Source organism: Candoia aspera, chromosome 6 (genome assembly GCF_035149785.1).
Source record: "Candoia aspera isolate rCanAsp1 chromosome 6, rCanAsp1.hap2, whole genome shotgun sequence".
Lineage (NCBI taxonomy): Eukaryota > Metazoa > Chordata > Lepidosauria > Squamata > Boidae > Candoia > Candoia aspera.
Window position 1 is genome coordinate 38,554,954 of NC_086158.1, and position 19,674 is coordinate 38,574,627.

At 35.1% G+C, this 19,674-nt stretch overlaps 1 protein-coding gene across 5 annotated transcripts in view; it reads left to right on the top strand.

Annotated features, from left to right (window-relative positions):
• FARP2 (FERM, ARH/RhoGEF and pleckstrin domain protein 2) overlaps positions 1-19,674 on the top strand; it is a 73,106-nt gene that overhangs the window by 31,031 nt on the left and 22,401 nt on the right. For all 5 annotated transcript variants that reach the window (XR_010068180.1, XM_063306759.1, XM_063306758.1 and 2 more), the window contains exons 8-13: positions 2,798-2,945; positions 3,567-3,662; positions 5,142-5,305; positions 5,476-5,544; positions 6,869-6,926; positions 9,592-9,844. Coding sequence is in view for 4 of the 5 variants with exons in the window: in XM_063306759.1 (XP_063162829.1) it covers positions 2,798-2,945; positions 3,567-3,662; positions 5,142-5,305; positions 5,476-5,544; positions 6,869-6,926; positions 9,592-9,844 (788 nt within the window). In the remaining variant the exon portion in view is untranslated. The remainder of the gene's footprint in view (positions 1-2,797; positions 2,946-3,566; positions 3,663-5,141; positions 5,306-5,475; positions 5,545-6,868; positions 6,927-9,591; positions 9,845-19,674) is intronic.

Consider the following 19,674-nt stretch of genomic DNA (forward strand, 5'->3'; position numbering starts at 1 on the left):
AGCTAGTTCAGTGTAGACACCTCATTACATTATCCACTGTGCAGTTACAGGGGGAAAGCATGAGGTTGCATCTACTAACCTTATAGTCCTTCCTCTGACATGATTTGGTGTTCTAATGATTGGGTGCTCTAACTGAGTGGACACTACCTCTAATAGACCCCAACTGATAGCCCCATTATATAACATGCATGGAGCAGACTTCCTTCTGTAGATGTATCTCCAAATTTGTAATGGTTAGTGTTTTATTTGTTTGTTTGTTTGTTTATATGCTGCCCAACTCACAACTGTAGGCAGGTGGGTTTTTTTAGATTTTTTTTATCCAACCTTTATTATTTTTTATAAATAACTCACGGTGGGGAACATACCTAACACTCCTTCTTCCTTCTATTTTTCCCACAACAACAGCCCTGTGAGGTGAGTTCAGCTAAGAGAGAGTAGCCCAAAGTCACCCAGCCAGCTTTCATGGCTAAGGCGGGACTAGAACTCACAGTCTCCTGGTTTCTAGCCTGGAGCCTTAACCACTACACCAAACTGGCACACACAGTTCACAAATAAAAACATTAAAAACAAGAAAAAGCACAGTAGCAGACAAAAATGAAGAATAAAAGATGGCAAAGATGACAAAAAAAACAGGAGCAAAAAAATGAACCCACATAATTCAAGGGGGGCTTCACTCACTGTCACCGATGCCTGGGTGAAGAGCCAGGTCTTCAAGGCCCTTTGAAATACCAGCAGAGTGGGGACCATCTGGATCTTGGGGAAAACCTTATTCCAGAGGGCAGGTGCTATTACAGAGAAAGTGCTATAGATAGTATTGTGTATGTAGGAATGACCTTGGGAGACAGGAGAAAGAACCACAGCCTAGACAATGGTCTGATAAACAAAATCTGAGTCCAAAAGAGGGTGCAGTGAAGAAAGCACCTCAGAAGGAACCTTCCCTAGTTCTCCCTTCCCAAAAGTAAAAGTAAGGGAGGGCAGAGGTACTTTTAGACTTGCAAGATTCTGTTACTGTAACTTTACAATACAGGTAGTGTTACCATTCATGGTTGGTGCTTCTTGTCTGGACTACTTCAAAGGGCTGACACATTGTTTAATCAAAGGAACCCGCAGCACACCAATCATGCCCAATAAAATCGGCTGGGCATATACTATGGGAGACAGGCAGTCCCTCAAGTAGCCAGGCCCTATGCCATGTAGGGCTTTATAGATAACAACCAGCACCTTGAAACACACCCAGGAGCAAACTGTCTACTAGTGCATCTTGCAAAACAGAGGTGTTATATGGCCATAGTGAGGCATGCCCATCACTGCCTTCACTGCTGCGTTCTGGAACAATTGAAGCTTCTGGGTGGTCTTCAAGGGCAGCCTCATGAAGAGCATGTTGTAGTAGTCAAGCTGTGAGGTGACCAGAGTGTGAGTGACTGTCTAAAGGGCTTCCTGATCTAGGAGAGGGTACAACTGGTGCACCAGATAGGACTGTGCAAAAGATTGGATAATAGAAATAGTTGTTAAAATATTGACCATCACAAAATTGATAATATTTTGCTTTTTAAACAATTAAATATATAAATTATTCAACATAACTATCCAATTAGCTCTGGCAAACTAAAGCTATATTGTATTCAAAGAAAAGTATTACTGGCTTTCAGCTTAATTGTGACTTCAGTTTAAATAAGATTTCCCCACCTGGTTGCCCTCCAGATGCTTGAACTACACATTCTCAGATTTTTATAGCCAGAATGGCCATTGCTGAGAATTCTGGGAGCTAATCCAAATATACGGAGAACAAGGTTAGAGAAGGTTGGCTTGGATTATCCTAGTGGTGGAACAGAAAGCAAGCACATGTTGGCTTCTGGTATTGTCCAGGGGACTAAAGGCTTCTGGGAAATTGCTCACCTGCCTCTAAGTAATAACTTAATAACAAAGAGAAAGAAAGTAGCTGTTCACCACTGCTTTTTGCACTGATTGGTAAAGGGCTTATTGTCATTTGCTCCTGAAATGAGCCTTGAGACAAATCTCATGGGACAAATCTATAACATTTTGAGGAAAAATTCCTCATGCCCATGCAGACTGGAGCCCTGCAATTGAGTAACATTTACATGCTTTCTATATATGATCACTTTATTTTTTTCTCTTCTCCACTGAGCACAAAGCTTGATTTGATGGCTCCCTTCAACTCTGTTTGCCAAGTTTTTATCCTGAAAAAGAACTGGACCATCCAATTAACACATCTTTTTAAGAGGCAAAGTGTTTGGGAGGGTACGCCTGTCTAGCTGCAGTTGCTCTTGGAAGAGTCCAGTTACCTTTATTGTTTTCAATCAGAGCTCAAGCCTAGTTTTGAGGCAAAATCAGTCTTGATCACCCTGATAGATGACACTTTATAAGAGAACATAGAGAGTATAGAGGTAGGACTAGTATGTTGTCCCTGCTTGATCTTTCAGCAGGTTTTAATACCACTGGTCATGGTATTTTCCTGCAAAATAAAAAATTCTTCTATGAGTTACTAAGTTGTGTGAGTATTATGCATTAGCCTCAGTCAGGTTCTTCACCAGCTGATTGTAAGTTGATTGAAATCCAGGTATTAAATAAAATTAATTAATGTGTCTCATTTTCAAGTTATTTTTATATGCTGCTGTTTGGTTGGTTCCCCCTTTTGACCTGACAAAGTAAGTTCATGTGGCTGCTTGCAGGGTTGGAATATTTCACCATGGCTCCCTTAAATCACCACATTTGCATATATTTTCAGAGTGTCAGAAATTCATCAGTAGCTTCTGCATTTTTATTCTTATTACTACAGGGGCGAAACCCCTGCTGAATCAGACTTCCAGGTGCTTGAAATAGCTCGGAAATTGGAGATGTATGGCATGAGATTTCACTTGGCATCTGATCGTGAAGGGACAAAAATTAATCTGGCTGTTTCACACATGGGTGTATTGGTTTTCCAGGTAAGAAAGTAATTTTAAACATACCTCTTGCAACTTATTCTAAGTTTAATCTTTTGTTACATCAAGAGTTCTTGTTTGCCTTCCTTCCTGAATGAGAAATCAGAGCTCACTTTTACAAGTCTTGCTAACATTCTGATGCAGATTAAACCTTTGCTTTTCAGATAAATAGATATGAATGTTTAATCATATTCTTTGCAAAGAGTTCTTTGGAGTTATTGGAGTCTGTATAGCTCTTTTCCCCATCAGTTTACCCATACTGGTGGTTTCAAGTTGAAGTAGCACTATGGCCTGTACTAGCTATTATGCATGTTCAAAAAAGTAAAACTTTTTTAAAAAAATTTGATTATGATGATATAACCAGTATAATTAAAATGCACCTAGTTTGGTCTGATTCAAGAGGGTTCAGAATAACCTTTAGCATCTCACCCATATCTCTGCCTTGAGTCTTTCTACCAAAGCCGTATAGAATCTTGCTCTCAGTATCCAGGAGAGAGTGGTAAACAATTTGTTTGGACAGTTATAGCTAAAAAAAATAATCTGATAGTGTATGTTTGTACATATTGTGTTTAAATCCTGTATTATGTATATTTCTTCACTTGTTACATACTGCATTTAACACAGGGCAATGTAAAAATCAATACTTTCAACTGGTCCAAAGTCCGAAAAATAAGCTTCAAGAGAAAACGATTTCTTATCAAGCTTCATCCAGAAGTTCATGTATGTACTGTCATAATATCCTTTCTATAATTTTATACTGAGTTTAAGTATGAGCAGAAATGCATACAGACTTATGCAAATGAATCTGTTATTCCTGTGGCATTATGTTCAGGGTTGTTATTCAATTATATAATGATGGGTTCCACTTATAAACTGAGAACACAACCAGAAATGTTTGTGCATGCTGATATTCTAGAACCAGTGCAGTCATGTCCGGTGTACACATAGGATGCATTCCTACAAGAGTCAATACACTGGTTGCCACCTGTCATAGCCCTTTTCTGTGGTTGTCCCTCTACTATGAAACATGCTTCCTCCTGAAAGCTTAAGCAACACCCTCCCTTCTAATATTCTGAAAAATTGTTATTCCTATTTCATCAGGTTTTTAGCTCCATTTCATCTGGAATACTGAAATGACAAATATGGAATCAGATCTATCTAATGGGAAAGAAAATGAAATTACTGTAATTTATGTATTATGCTGTGTGCTGTTTCAGGTTTAAATGTGACATCTTGCCATTAAAAATACTTGAGAAAAAAATAATTGAGGAATTTTATATCTGTCCTCAGCATTTACTTCTTCTTGTGCAAGGGTGTTATCTACTTACAGTGTTCGTACCTAATTTAATAACAGAATTTCTTGTAGTTTTCTTCAAAGGGTGTTTTTTAGTTCATGTATCAATTATTAATGTGCATGGAAAAAATGTTGCTCAGTGGTAAAGCAGTGTGATTGAAGTAATGAACATTTGACTTATGGTTATATTACTGGCACTTGGAAGAACATTATTTCAAAGATTGTTCCTTCAGTTGATGCTAAATATCCATTAGCTGTATCACCTGAAACAGCTAAGAATTATCGTGTTGAAGCATTTATAAAGTGAAAGTGTCTTCTTCCCCAAGGATGTCATTCTGCCACAAATGCCAAACATGACTGTACAGGAGTTTGTAGGCAAATAAAAATGGCTGTATATGTTATATTAGCTACTGACCAATAGGAGACACTGGTTTCATCCTTATTGGGATTATTCAAGTTTAGGTATCCTCCATGCTAAATGTTCTATGTTTAACCCTTTCACAGGGCTGTTAAGCTCTGTTAGCATGGCTCCTAAAAATGCTGTGACCTGTTGCTTTTGTAAACCTATTTTTAAGACTTAGAAACAACTTTATTTTACTCCTGCTGGCATTTGTTCATATTGATGAATGATTGTCTCCAGGTGAATTTTGTTTCACTTTTTTGTTCAAATAGTGCAGTCCAAATAGTGTCTACTTTTCCATCTAAATCAGGATAGCATAGAATTAGAGAAAGGTTATCCGGTAGCTTATTCTAGCAAGAACTGTTTAAATTATTCTGCTTTCTTCCCATAATGACAAATTAATGAGTACTTTGGTGTAAATCCTTTAGATCTGCATTGAAATATCTGCCTGACTGGATGAGAATTGAAATAGTGTGCTTGAGCCTTGTTTATTTTGTAATTTTAGGGTCCATATCAGGATACTCTGGAATTTCTTTTGGGAGGTAGAGATGAGTGCAAGAACTTCTGGAAAATATGTGTTGAGTATCATACTTTCTTTAGGTTATCTGATCAACCAAAACCAAAATCAAAACCAGTCTTCTTCAGCAGGGGATCATCTTTCAGATACAGGTATAATATAACTCATCTTCTTTTGTTCCAAGAAAATGCATTCAATAAAGCTTTTTTTCTCTTTTTAACCTAAAAATTTAGCATCTTATTACTTACAGAAATTAAAAGCACAGAATTAAATACAGTTCTCACAAAGTTTTTTTTTAACATTTACACTTATTGTGTTGCAGTGGGCGAACACAAAAACAATTGGTGGATTATGTTAAAGAAAGTGGGTTGAAGAAAATTCCATATGAAAGGTAATAAGCTACTTTATAAATGAATAAAACTGTTACTATTTTGGAATTTGTCTTGTGTGTTCCTTAGTCTTTATTCTAAAATAATAGCACTCTACTGCATTTAGAATAAGTTTTTTGCTGTACAACTAATTTGATTTTCTTTCCTAATAATTTTAAATTGTAGTTTTCATTGTTTGTAGCAACAGAGTTGGTCTTTTTGAATTCAAGATTCACTAAATTTTATGACATTCTTTTGATAGTTGATTTTTAGGCAGAATGGAACTGCATTTATTTGTCTGTTTGTTTATTTTTTGGATTTGTATAGCCGCCCATCTCACAAACAAGCAACTCTGGGCGGCATACAAAGAGGTAAAAACAAATAATAAAGACATTAAAGATATTTAAAAACCAACTAAAACAAAGAATAGAAGACAAAGGAATGTTAAAAGTAAGGGAGCCACCTCACTAGTTCACCTGTCCCCTGGGGTCCCTAGGCCTGCTGGCTTAATCAGGTCTTGAGGGACCTGGGGAAGCTCAACAGTGATGAAGCCAACCTCACCTCGGGAGAAGATTCCACAATGCAGGGGCCACAGCAGAAAAGGCCTGCCACCAAAGACCCGCCAAATGTAGCCCCTAGGCAGTGGAACCTGTAACATACCCTCTCTGCTGGATCTGATGGGACAGGCAGATGAAATTGGGGAGAGGCAGCCCCTCAGATAACCTGGTCCCATGTCATGAAGGGCTTTAAAGGTCGACACCAGCACCTTGAATTGGACCTGGAAACAAAACTGGTAACCCATGCAGCTCGCGAAGCAGAAGTGTAACATGTGTTCTACCAGAAGCATACATAACTGCTCGCACTGCTGCATTTGACAGTTTTTAATCTTCTGAGGCCCTGTCGCGTATTCAGCCACCAACAGAGTTAGATTGATGGGAAAATGAGATAAGATCTTTTATGCAAAAGATCCCAGTTTATGAATGCTCTCTAAACAAGTCAGATTAGCCCCATTTTTGCTTAATTATATTTGGGATTCAGTTTTTCTTAAGCAATGTTATTTTAGATGTTTTAATGATGGGTTTAGTTTATGTAAAAGTTATGGGAACTTTTATATTTGTATATTTTATATTTTGAATATTACAGTTCTAATTTGTAAATAAAGAATTGTTTCTAATAAATGAAATTATGAATGTAGAAAGAGAATGTTCTGAGTTTCATATTTCTACAAAGTAAGTTAGCTTGAGTGATACTGTCTTTTGTAAAATCACCCACTTTTTAAACTACTGTACAGCAGAAAAAGAGCTTGGATTATTTCTCAGTTGCATGTATCAACTTCTTTGTTTACAGGAGGCATAGCAAAACTAGAATGTCTGCTCACACCTTGAGTATTGATGCACCCAAACAGGTTAGTCTTGAAATTAACCTGTTTTAAGTACAGTATCATGTTTACAAAGATTATGAAAATCACTTGTTACTTCTTAAATTTAAAATATATATTGTCTTTTTTCACTTCTGGTAATTGTATTAGAAAGTTATGTATTAAGTATCTGATAACACTGTATTATCGTACTATATATCAATGTGTACTATGTTAATTAAAAATGTACTTTCTGCAAGCCTACAAAATAGGATTGTCTTGGCAACGTGTAGGTTAGATTTTTTTTTCTCCCGCTTAGATCCCCCATGCTAAATGCCATATGCCCCCTGCCATAACTAGCTCTTAATTTCAGGTTTCTTATGTGGAATTGGGAGAGGGTGTACTATCAGCAAAAACCTCATTTAGGCAGTTGGAACAAGTTCTTGTACTAATTATTGGATAGTATCTCTTCTCAGTGAGGAATTTAATTAATGATGGGCAGGTATTACCAGTATAAATTTTTTTAAAAAACACCTTGTGTAATAACTACACTTTTCAGTAAGTGTAGTTTCTGATAGGAATGAAGATCTGTGTGACTGCTGCGTTATAATTATCACAGTCATATAATTACTGATCTTAGTCATCTCCCCAGTTCAGGATTCTGAGCCAGCATAGTTTTCCAGCTAGGCCTTGAGTGGAAGAACTGGAGTTGTTAACTTGGAACAGCTGCTGATTTTCAGTAGAGAACCTCGCATAGGTACAGGCCACTCTGACCACCGTCATTACTTTAAAGCAGCAGCATTAAAACTGGATGAATTCCTTTAATCATACAACAAGGAGATCCTTCGCCTCCCAGTCATACGATAAATGTAATCATCTGCCTTTTACTCTTTAATAAAATCCAAATAAGGTAATGTCTGTACAAAAGAATCAATTAACGAACACGTCAGACACTTAAAATATACAAAATCCATAAAAAATAGCTGGGGCATAACCTTATCAAATTTATCAAACACAAAAAATATTGTATGCAAGCTGTTAATTTATCCAACTGTGTTCTTCGGACAGATACTTCAATAAACCAGGGAGTGGTGAAAAAAGTCAGACAAAAAATTAGGCTAGATGTTTAAAACCATGAGGCTTGCAATGTCAACTTTATCCTAAGATGGACTGAAAAAAGGCAGTTTAGGTTTTATAGGTATCATATTATATCCAGTTGTAAGAGAAAAAGGAAATAACAGCTGTGCCCAGATCTGAAAATATATCACCTGTCAATGGTGACACACGTAAGTGCCCTGGCTTGGCATAGCAAAAGCACTAAGTAATCCGTACAATCCTATTTGCCTCCGAGCCTTAACAATGTTGCATGTTTTAAGTAAGAATTTCTGGGTATTTCTCAATAAAATGACTATCCTTGCTTGGTGTGAAAATGGCATCATTGATTGTGCATGTGCACATACATACACTCACATGCATATTTATTACACACACACACACATCCTTCAGAAATGCAGATCATGTAGGAAAACTACTTGCAAATCAGGTATTACTATCCTAATAGTAACCCTATTCTATTACCCTATACAATTACTTGATTTGCAATCTGTTTGACCTTGATCTCTCTTACTGTATTTGTCAATATATAGGCATTTATCAGGAAGTTGATGGAGCAGAATAATGTGGGTTCAAAGGAATGCTGTTTTACATTGTTCTGTAGATCAGGCTTCATCACAACCTTGAGTTTTTTCTGCCTGCTTTTGATGATGATTTTTCTTCCGCCTGCTCCACCAACTATCTTTCTCTTTGCCCGGTTTATTCCCATAAGCACTGCCACTAGTGTAATCTTACAGTTAAAATACAGAAGTTACCCACATCTATATATGATATAAAAAAACTAGGAGAACATCCATTTACTAAAGTTACAAAAACAACACTGTATGTCATAAAATGCATGCCTATACTCAGCACAATTAAGATGAAATGTGTTTAGATTTGGAATATTTATTTATTTATATCAATTTTTATGGCCATCTGTCTCATTAATGTGACTCTGGGTGGCTGACAAAATTTTTAAAATATAATATAAATACTACCTAAAAATACATTTCATAACCAACTAAAATACCAAGTGGCTATCAAATATACCATACACCAGCAATATGGGCTCAATTACTCTTCCAACCCTCATGCCCAGGAAAATACCCAAGTCTTCAAGACTTTCTGAAATAATGCAGCATCTCTTTGTGTGTGTGTGTGTGTTGTTGTTGTTGTTGCTTTGATAATTACATCAAGAAATTTGGAAGGGCAAGCTGTCATATATAAACAATCAACAAACTTCACTCTATCACGCACTGATAATGTTACCTGGTCTGTCTGCAGAGAAACAACCAGGCTCAGAGAACACTAAGAAGAACCCAAAGATTTGGCTGTATTGCCATTTGGATACAAATGTAAAAGTCACATATTTTTTCTAGTTACAGGAAACATGCAAGCTTTTATATTTCTATACATTGTAACAAAAGAATATGGGCCGCTAAGGCCTGGAAATGGAGCAAGGATAAAAATTAAATTTTTGCTATCAAGTTACACATGTTATTCTGGTTTCATGATCTTAGGGACTAAGTACCTAAGCTAGTTTATATATATTATGTTTGATCTTCTTAGATTCATGGTGAAATAATTGATCTAATAATAACTTTTCTTTTCTCTCCAGAGTATCTCATTTACAGAAGGGTTAAGAACCCCTGCACCTAATGCATGCACATATGCCTCCTTCCATATGGATAATATATTATCTTCAAACTTTGCCAGCTTGTCCTCTTTCACAGAAAGCAACTCTTTCTTTTTGGAACCCAGAATGTCACATGGAGGGAGCTTGTCAGCAGAAGGAAATAGTGCAATATCAGAAGAAATTGGGAAGAAAGTGGTACAACAGCCTGGATCACCAAAACTCCAGTCATTCCAAGGTGTTGGGATTTGTAATGTTGCAGAAAACTGCAGCCCCATTTGTTCTGGTATTGAGAATAGCTGTGCCTTAGAAATAGCAATAGACAAGTATGGCAAAGAAGGCAGGATAACTTGTAACAATGACAATGATGAGGATGATGATTTTACCACAAGCATGGTCATTGCTGGTAAACAGCATCAACTTCAAGGTAGGGATGCCCCTCTTGTAAAACTAGTTAGTTCTCAGCTTCAAGTTTCAGAGGAGTTCATTGATGATGATCCAGCAGAAATCTCCTTTTTTGCTGGAGGCTCTGAAGCTTTTTCTTATTTGTATGATGGCCTAGATTTAAAGGACTCAAATCTATCTAAGTGTCTCTCAGATTCACCTATTTTAACTAAAGAAATTTTGCAACAGAATATAGTATCTTCTCACTCAAGTCCTGACAGATATTCAATTGAAGCAGTGGATATGAATGTGGACGATGAATTTGATTTTGAAAGAGATAGTGATTTCAATGGAAATCAGCAGCCATCAGATACTTCAGAATTATTTGAAGTTAAAGCACAGGCAAGCAGAATGCAAAGTCTTCTGAGTCCTTCTGAAACTAGTTCACTGATTAATAACCAGTCTGAAAGTAGCTCTCTCAACAATTTAACATTAAATGGCACACCATATATGCACACTTACAGCTCTGCTAATCAGTCTGAAGCTAGCTCTATGGTGAATTTTCCAGCATATTCAGTTCGTTCTGAATCAAGCTCAGCTCTTCAGTTCACTGACATTATTGACCAGCTAGAACAGCTGAGTTACCCACCTACCACTACAGAAGACTCTAGTAGTTCTGATGATTCATGGGATTCAGAATCTGCACCTCCATTAGATATAAACCTCTTTTTCAGCAATCCTTTTGCTCAGGCTACAGTAGAGAATTTCTCTCTTGACTTTCAGAATAATCTGAAAAATCTCACTAAAGAAGATAAATCAGAAAACACATGCACAAACCATTAATATTTGGGGTGATGCGGCACATTAATTTATGCTGATTAGAATCAGGTTTTCAAAGAGAACCTGAATGTCATTTTTTCCTGATGATTATTTCCAGTAATTGGAATATAAATTTGTAGACTATAGATCACTTTTGTTGATTCTCATCATTCTAATTTTTTTAAGGCATCAAGAACAAGTTATATTGCAGTGAGGGCATCATTAGTAAATACAAGGCACTGTGATATATATTCATCTACTAAACATTTTAAACTTTTTGTTATAAAAGTACCATATGTGGTGTGTGTGGGTGTGTATGTGGGTGTGCATGTGTGTTTCTATATATAACATTACTCAGAACATGTTGGGATTGTCTGGTAAATATAGCATATAACATTTAGTGCATCTGGCCTTGTTAAACTACCTGGCACACGGTATTCAACTGTTGTCTCTCATATTCATGGCAGTAACATAAGAGTTAATTTTCAACTGTCTGAAATAGTTGTCCTGCAGACTAGCAGTGCTTAGAATAAAAATGGATATAAGTTGAATGGAAGCCATTTGGATATACAGGAAGTCCATATAGAATAATAATAAATTCCAATAATCAAAATTATTTGACAGACCTTTCATGCATGTACCCATTGCATGTAGAGGACCCCTATGATTGCTGAACTGCTACACATTTTCTTAATATCAAACAATTTAATACACAAGAAATAAATGAACTGTTTAGTCTGAAAGGACTGAATCTCCACATCATTAAACTTATATGTCTTTGGTTTAATTTCCTAATTATAAAAGGGAAGATACAGCAGTATAATTCTTCAGTTTTCCTTCAAAATCAGTGTTGCTGATTGGTTTATCCTCTGATAATTATTTTAATGTCCATTCTGGATTTCTATTTTTAGGAATGAATACATACACAGATGGAGTAATTTTATGAAAGTTCAGCTTGCATTTCAAAGATTGCATTTGGGCTTCCTTTTAGCTGCTTTTAGTTTTTCAATGATTTAGTTTTGTAGTTCTGACAACTACAAATTTAACTGTAAAGAAGATAGCACTAGCAAGAATTACAAATTTGGGGCAGTGGTGGTTTACATAATAATCCAGTGGTGGTTTGCATAGTGCAAAATACACTCTTCGAACACAATCATTTCTTTAAATTTGGTATCCTTTGAGAAAGCTACTTTCTCACAGAGAAACAGGAAGTCTCTATGGGACCAGGCTGGGTGTGGGGACTTCAGAAGGAGGAAATAACATAATATAACGTATGCATGGTTATCTATTGTCTTTATCAGTGTTTCTCAATCTTGGCAACTTTCAGTGGCTGGCTGGGGAATTCTGGGAGTTGAAGTCCACACATCTGAAAGTTGCCAAGGTCGAGAAAAGCTGGTTTGTATTGACTTGGTAGTGTCATGGAAATGGTGTTTTCTTATTATTGGATGAATTCTTTTTATCCAAAATAGTATTTATCCAATAAATACTTTTTATCCAATAAAAAGTTTTATTATGAATATTCGTAACTTTAGTGATACAGTTTAGGAATTACTCAAGATGCTGGATATAATCCAGTAGGTTTGGTGATGCATGCCTAGCTCCTAGAAATAATTTCTATTGTAAAATGGCAATATGAGAAGATTGAATTTCTTCTAACTAGGAAAACCAGTATTCCAATTCGTATTTGAATTATTTGCTTAAGAGATGTTTGCCTGTAATTTTAAAGGTTTTATTGTCATTCAGTTTAATTGCTAGCTTGAATGAAATCCCATTTCCATTTGGAGTATTGAATGGCATCCATGTTTATTCAAAAATATTAGGATGACTCGCAGAGATCCTAAGTTACGTTTTCCAGAAGGAAAATATTACACTCTAAAAATATTACACTTTGCCCATTTTTTCAGTAACTTTTCTAATTGTTGCTGAGGTTAACTCTATTATCTTTTAAAAAGAAGCATGATTTTCAGGATAGGAATGAAAATTGAGGCCCATCTGCAGTTTTTAAAAGTAAGCTATTTATAGGAACTTGTGTAATACTTATCATTCTTGCTCTTTGTATTTCTAGAATTTACAAAGACATGCTTTTTAAAAAAAATACAATTATTTTTTTATTAATATATCACATTGCCTGCATTTTCAGTATGAAATAGAAACTAGTTCTTGTATTTTCAAGTATTAGGAGTATGTGATGTTATTGGTACGTTTTACAGTAACATGATTAAAAGTGCTTTTTCACAACACTTTATCCAAGTTCTATAAGATCTCCAGGCTGTGAATGTATGTATCATACAGTATTCTTGGTCAAAGCTTAAACTGAACATGCTGGACAAACTAGTTTCTTCACTAGCTTTTTTTTTTTTTTTTTTTGTAATCAGGATGTGGGCAGTATAGTATTGCAATGAAATGCTGATCTGGATATTGAAAGAAACTAGAGGTTTATTCATTCAATAGAAATCTGCATGGAAAACGTTGAAGTTGTATGAATAAGTGTCCCATTCATTCTGTTCTTTAAAAAGGACAGTTTTCCTTATTTTCATGATGCTTATCTTTCTTCTAACAAAGTTACAGTTCAAGAGCTGTTTGCTCATTTTTAAACCATCTATGCTGCAGAAGTTTTTTTTTTTTTGATCTTGCAATAATCTGAATTCTTCAAAGCTTTTAAGTTTTAAAACTGGTTTTCCTTGGCAGGTTTTTTTGTATAAACCCAGTTTTTTATAGAAAAAAATATGTCGACTTAATAAATAGAGGCTGATCCTGTAAGGGCCAACAATCAGGCAGGGAAACATTCATAGTGGAGTTTTTTTTCCCCCAGACAGGAATATTGAAGGTCTACACAAAATAAGTGTTTGTTCAGATATTTGCAGCAGCCATATGAATTTGTATAGTTCCATTATATACTGTTAAGGAATTTGATTGAAATGTATGACACATGATAAGATTAGGTATATACTGTATCAGATACATTCATTTTGTCTATTATTATAGAGATGTATTCATTCTATATTTAATAGTTATTTTGATCAGTTTAAAACATTGTAAGAAGAAATATTGGATAGGCAGTGTTGTGTAGCTAAAGAGCCACACACATTTGAGCTATGGTGGAATATTATTTGTGGTAATGTATGGGTATCATAGCAAGTGGCAGAGCTGATGGATTGCATGAGTTTGCAAAACTTAAGTAGAGTCAGACCTGGTTAGTACTTGAATAGAAGATCATCAGGAAATCCCAAGAATGTAGACTAGGTCAAGAAGTTTTTTAAAAAATCTGAAAGGCAATGGCAAACCATTTTACAAAACCCCAACATGGACATGTGTGGTCACCAGGTGTCAAGTTTTAACCTGAGATATATTTTATGGTTGTTTTTGTAGAATCAAATATTTCAGTCATAACCTCATTTTTAGTCATTATTGTTATCTCTTGATTAAGTAACATGATGCTTACTTAGCAGTCTGGTTCACATAAATGAGATGTCACTTATACTAATCATAAATTCCCTATCATATAATACTGTAAGGTATAATACATATGTTCAGTATTTCTTTAGAGAGGGCATTAGTTAAAAATCTGTTCACATTGATTCTCACTTTTTCATTTTGTGAATTTTTAAGTATTACATGGAATGATTAGATTTTTATAACTCTTAATTTTGACTATTGATTACTTACTCATTTATGTTAAACTTCCCTCCCAATGAATGTTGGATGTTAGTGTGCCAAGGTGACTAAATGAATACTGTGGACTTTTACAGTTCTTTATACTAACCTTAAGGAATAAATGATATTGGTAAAATTTACGTGTAGCATATTAGGAGACTCAACCACTAAATAATGAAAAAAACATTCCTAGGTACAGTTGTGTGAGAAGCTGCCATACAAAGAATGAGGGCAGTCCTTCACTAGGTGGGGTATATTAAAAAACACATTATATCTCCATTGGTGACAAAGTGTGACAGGTTGCCTTCACAATATATTGTAATTACTTTTATTAAATGTTTTATGATGCAAATTATTTGTGCCTTGGTATAAGCAGTTATTTCATGTTATTGGTGCTTACATATTAGGAAAAAATACTCTTAGACTGGAAAATCTTACAGTATTATCATGATGATTTACATAATATAAATGCATTATACATCTTTGTTTCTGTTGAAATTATTTGTATTTGATAATTTTGAAATTGCATATCCAATAAAATTAGAAGGTATTCAATATAAATAACAACACATGTTTTAGCTTTTATTTTTTTCTTGTTCTTCTCAAAAGAGAATCATTACTGATTTTCTCGGGCTGTCTTTCCTGATTTGCTGTCTGATGTTTACAGTAGGAGTAAAATTTTAAGCAGACTAATATGAAATATAACAAATATTTTTTTCTGAAGCCATTTTGCTGTGTTATGATTATATTTAGAACAAGTCACTATTTTGGTGTTATCTACTCTCACTCAAAGTTAAAATCTACTTTATTCATGCAATTAGGTCTTTGTTGATTGGGTACCAAAAAGAAAAGAGGCCTAAATAAGCTATGCCAGTTACTGTATCAGTGAAATATTTTGCATATCCATATTTTCATAGTCTCTTGAATTTAAATTTATTTATTATTTGCTGTAATTGATTTCTATTTCTATATTTTTGATTTACATGGCCACCAGCTAACAATTAAATTTCCTTTCTTATCAGCAAATCTCTAGAATCAAAAGTCCTTAAAATTTCCCATGGCAAAAATGTAGAGTTTTTAAACTTCAAGCACATTTGACATTTTCTATTCTTACTCTTGACTGTCATCGTATTTTGTATCACATTTCAGGTGATACATAAAAGTAGGAAAAGATGCAGCAGGGAAGTGCCCATAATACATGTTCAAACTCTGTGAGTATCCTATGCCCACATGCCTCACCCACCCATGTTTTCCATTCAAGTAGAAGACTACTCTGAGCCTCTACATAGCTTTATTGGCTACATTTAGGTAACATGTTTTAGTGATTAAATCGTACTCCTTTCCAACATTCCTAGGTTTTCATAGCCATTCAGATTCAGCCACGTGATCTTAACTGAGGGCAACAGTTAATGAGAAACCTGAATCTTCAGACTAAATTAACTTTGTTCCTTTCAGTGATGACATCGCCAATTTAAATGTAGCTACTGTTTTTCTAGTTTAAGAGTATAATCATTGTAATAGTTTAAACTTAATGTAAAAATGTGGTAGTGCTTCTGTTTTTTCAAGGAGACTTTGCAATGCTGCTCACAAGTTATTTTTAGGAATAACACTGATGCCACAGTAATACAGTCACTTACAGAAACACTTATATCTTTAGAGAACTTTAAATAACATTAACCCCCTCCCTAAATAACTCTGAACATTTGCAATTGATTGGGAAATTACTCATCCTCAGTACTTCTTAAAATATTAAATTCCCCTTAAACATGTTATTTTAGTCAGGACGTATTTTAATATTATTGGCATTGTTGAACAGTGTTAGAGAACTATATTTTGTGAATATGGATATACAGAAACAGATCTTGAGGAATTACCATTTCAAGTAAGTAAAATATTTTCCTTAAGGATGTTAATCTATACCTTCTTTTTATTTCCATGTACAGTACTATTGTATGAATATATGCCATACAATGGGAAGGAAGTTTTTGGCTTTTTTAAAGTGAGCAAGATGAGGATTCCCCCCCCCCCCTTGAATTGCACTCAACTTTATTCTGATAGTTGGTGATACGCTGTTATGACTAGTATTTATGGATTAGTTATTTGTGATAGATTTGTAGAAGACAAAATGATAATGGTAATTACATTTTTCCAGCCCTCAGTGTACTTTAATAACTGAACAGTTGTAAGCAATTTTGCAAATGTAATGTTACTTAAGAGCGTTGGTTAAAAGATTTCACTAGACAATAAAACACATGCACACAGAGAGAGGCTTCAATCTGCTTTTGATGCTTTTGTGGAAAGTAAAGATACATTTTAGTATTTGGAGTTTTGACTGATAAATCATTTATATTCCTTTACTCAGTCAGATACAGTATAGTAGCAGTGTCATTGCTTAATATTTATACAGTTCTATGTGGTCTCAGAGCATTTTCTTTAACCCTTTGATATCTTATAAGATATCCTATAAGTTTGCCAGTATTTGTTTGAGGAATGGGGGCTGAGGCTGATAGAAATTATCACTCAATAAATTTCATAGCTGAGTTCAGCTTTTAAGCAGAAACTTGTTTTTCTAGAATATGTTATTAACCAACGTACTGCATCAGAATTTTAATTAGTTGTGCATTTTAGTTAAACTTTGGACAAAACATTGGTCCTCACTAAAGATCCCAAAAAATGGCCCACAAGGCTGATTTTCACATTCAACCTTCTTGGAACTCTTTTGCATAATAAACTTTCTCAAGAACTGGATGTGTTAGGCAGAGTGATTAAGGATTGTTCCCATACTAGGAATCCTAACATTAAAAACCTAGTACTCTTGCTGAAGAATAAGAATTATTCTCAATAATTCTTGTCAAAATATGGGAAGTGGAAGGGATGGATAAATTTTAGAAAATGCATTTCTATTCAAAATTTATGGGAAAAGGACCGTGCAAATAGGACACTTTAGCTCTTTTAGAGGGAACTCGTTTCTGTAACTTTTAGTTTTTGGTATTAAGCCATATGTGGGCCTGGAATGTGACCTTTTGTGTATGTCTGTGTGTGTTTCTTTTTTCTTGGAAAGATGAAATCATATACAATAAACAGTTGCCAAGTCCTGTTTTTCAGGGGCAATAAAAATAGAGACCTTGTTTTAATATTCTCATAGGGCAGTATTTTCATAAATGAACTGCTTTTGCTCAGTTCTAAATAGATTAAATTCAGAGGGAATGAGAGCTGAAGCTATTGGAAGTCTGAATGGAGATTAATACTGGAATAGATTCCTCCTTTCCCCAAATGTTCCCAAGTGTGCGAACATTGAACAAGTGTATAAAATAAATAAAGCACATTTGGAGTAGAAGAGGAAGGACAGCCCTGCAGTGCAAGGAAGAGACCATTTTTGAAACTTCAGATGTAGTTATAATATGCACGTCAAGTTTCCAGAGTAGTAACCTATTTGTTATTGAAAAAAAATAGAGTATTGTGGTAATGTTGACACCTAACAGACACATTCTATATGCATGCTGAAACCAAGAACTTTTTATAGACTGAAAGAATAGTTCAAACTAGGCTTTACTATTTATTGTACTGTATTTCAGCATTAGTTAACTTCTTCCAAGTATTTTACTGGTGAAAATGCTTATTGAAATACAGTTAATTAAAGGACAGTTAAAACTTCCGGATCTGTTTTCTTTTAATTGTTAACAGGTATGTGTTAGATTGAAGATGTAATCCTGCATCATTTTGGTATATCTGTGTTCCTGCTTCTTTGGCGAATAATTTCTATTTGTATTTTAAACAAATTGCTGCTGAAAACCTTAGTCTCACTTCGTTGTCAAAATGCAGTCAGAAAAACTGCATTCACAAAAACTGGATTTACTGGCAACAGAAGACATGTTTCTTACACGCTCAGAATATTTCATCCACAGATACAAGGTCTCAGAGAATTGTGAGGCAGGGTATTGAAACTTCAGGACAAGATGCTAGACTGTAATAGTCCTCCTAGGCCTGCACTTAAACCACTGGCTTTGCTCAGGTTTTGGGTCTTTCTGCAAAAGGACTTATGTACATGTTTAAATTAGACACTGATATCCCATCTAAACTATCCTACTCACTTAATGTTGTCTCAAAAATACTTCTATCAATTAACTTTTTTTGTAATAAAAACATTTTGCAGAAACTGACCAATTCTGAGAGCCTACATTTTAATTTACATAAACATTCATGGCATTCTACACTCCCTGAAAATTGTAAATAAAAATATTTTCTTCTCGAAAAGGAACCATAAACTTTGGACTGGTTGCAAACTGCATGACAGACATTAATTCATTTTCTCCTTTCCTTTAGGTTTAATTGCTTGTACTTTAAAACAGTTTTCCAGTGAATGGTTTCCCCTGCAAAGAACAAATGTCAGTAATTTTTATCATTGTGGATCTTACAGATACTAACAAGGCAGAAGGGGAAAGTATTAGATGAGCTAATGTATGGAGCAGATACGCAGTGGTTTGGCAAAGACTGTTAATAGTTAACTTCTTCCCTGAATCTCTTCCAGGTGACTAAGTGTAACATTATTTAGCTTCCTGAGTTTGACTGTGCAAATACTTGCACTGAAACTTCCTTTCCTTCTCATACTGCCTCCCCCTTGCTCCATTCATGACTTTTAAACAGCTTTACTTCCCGAGTCAAAAGACCAGCAGCCAGTATTGTAGCAGAAAGCTTGCAGCTGGCTCTTTACCAACTTTGTAATCTACTCTGAAAGAAAGCCTTGAAAAGCTTTGCGTGTCTGTTTATTTGTATCATCACTCTACATTGACATTTTTGGACAGTTTGGCATGACTTTAAAGAAAATCCTACAATTAAGAATAAACGTCTTCTAGAGCAGAAAGGCGCATGTTGTTTTCTGAGAATGCTCAGGATGGAATTTGGAGTGGGAGTGGCAAAGTATCTGAAAGCATTCCCTTGGATCAGCATCAGCGTAGGAGACTCTTGTGGTAGGGCCCGCTGCAAAGCAGTTCTGTCATGGGAAACCAAGCAATATATTTCCTAGTTATAACATAAAAAATGTCAGCCAAACTGAAGTTTTAAATGGTGATAATTTGTTCTCTGAGTAATAAACAGCAATGCTATGGCACCAAATGTATTTAAAAATCTGCCACTAGATTCTTGCATTGTGTAAAACTGTATATGAAACTGAGCAGGGCAGTTGCTTGCAGAAGGAAAACTCTGGGCGTCACT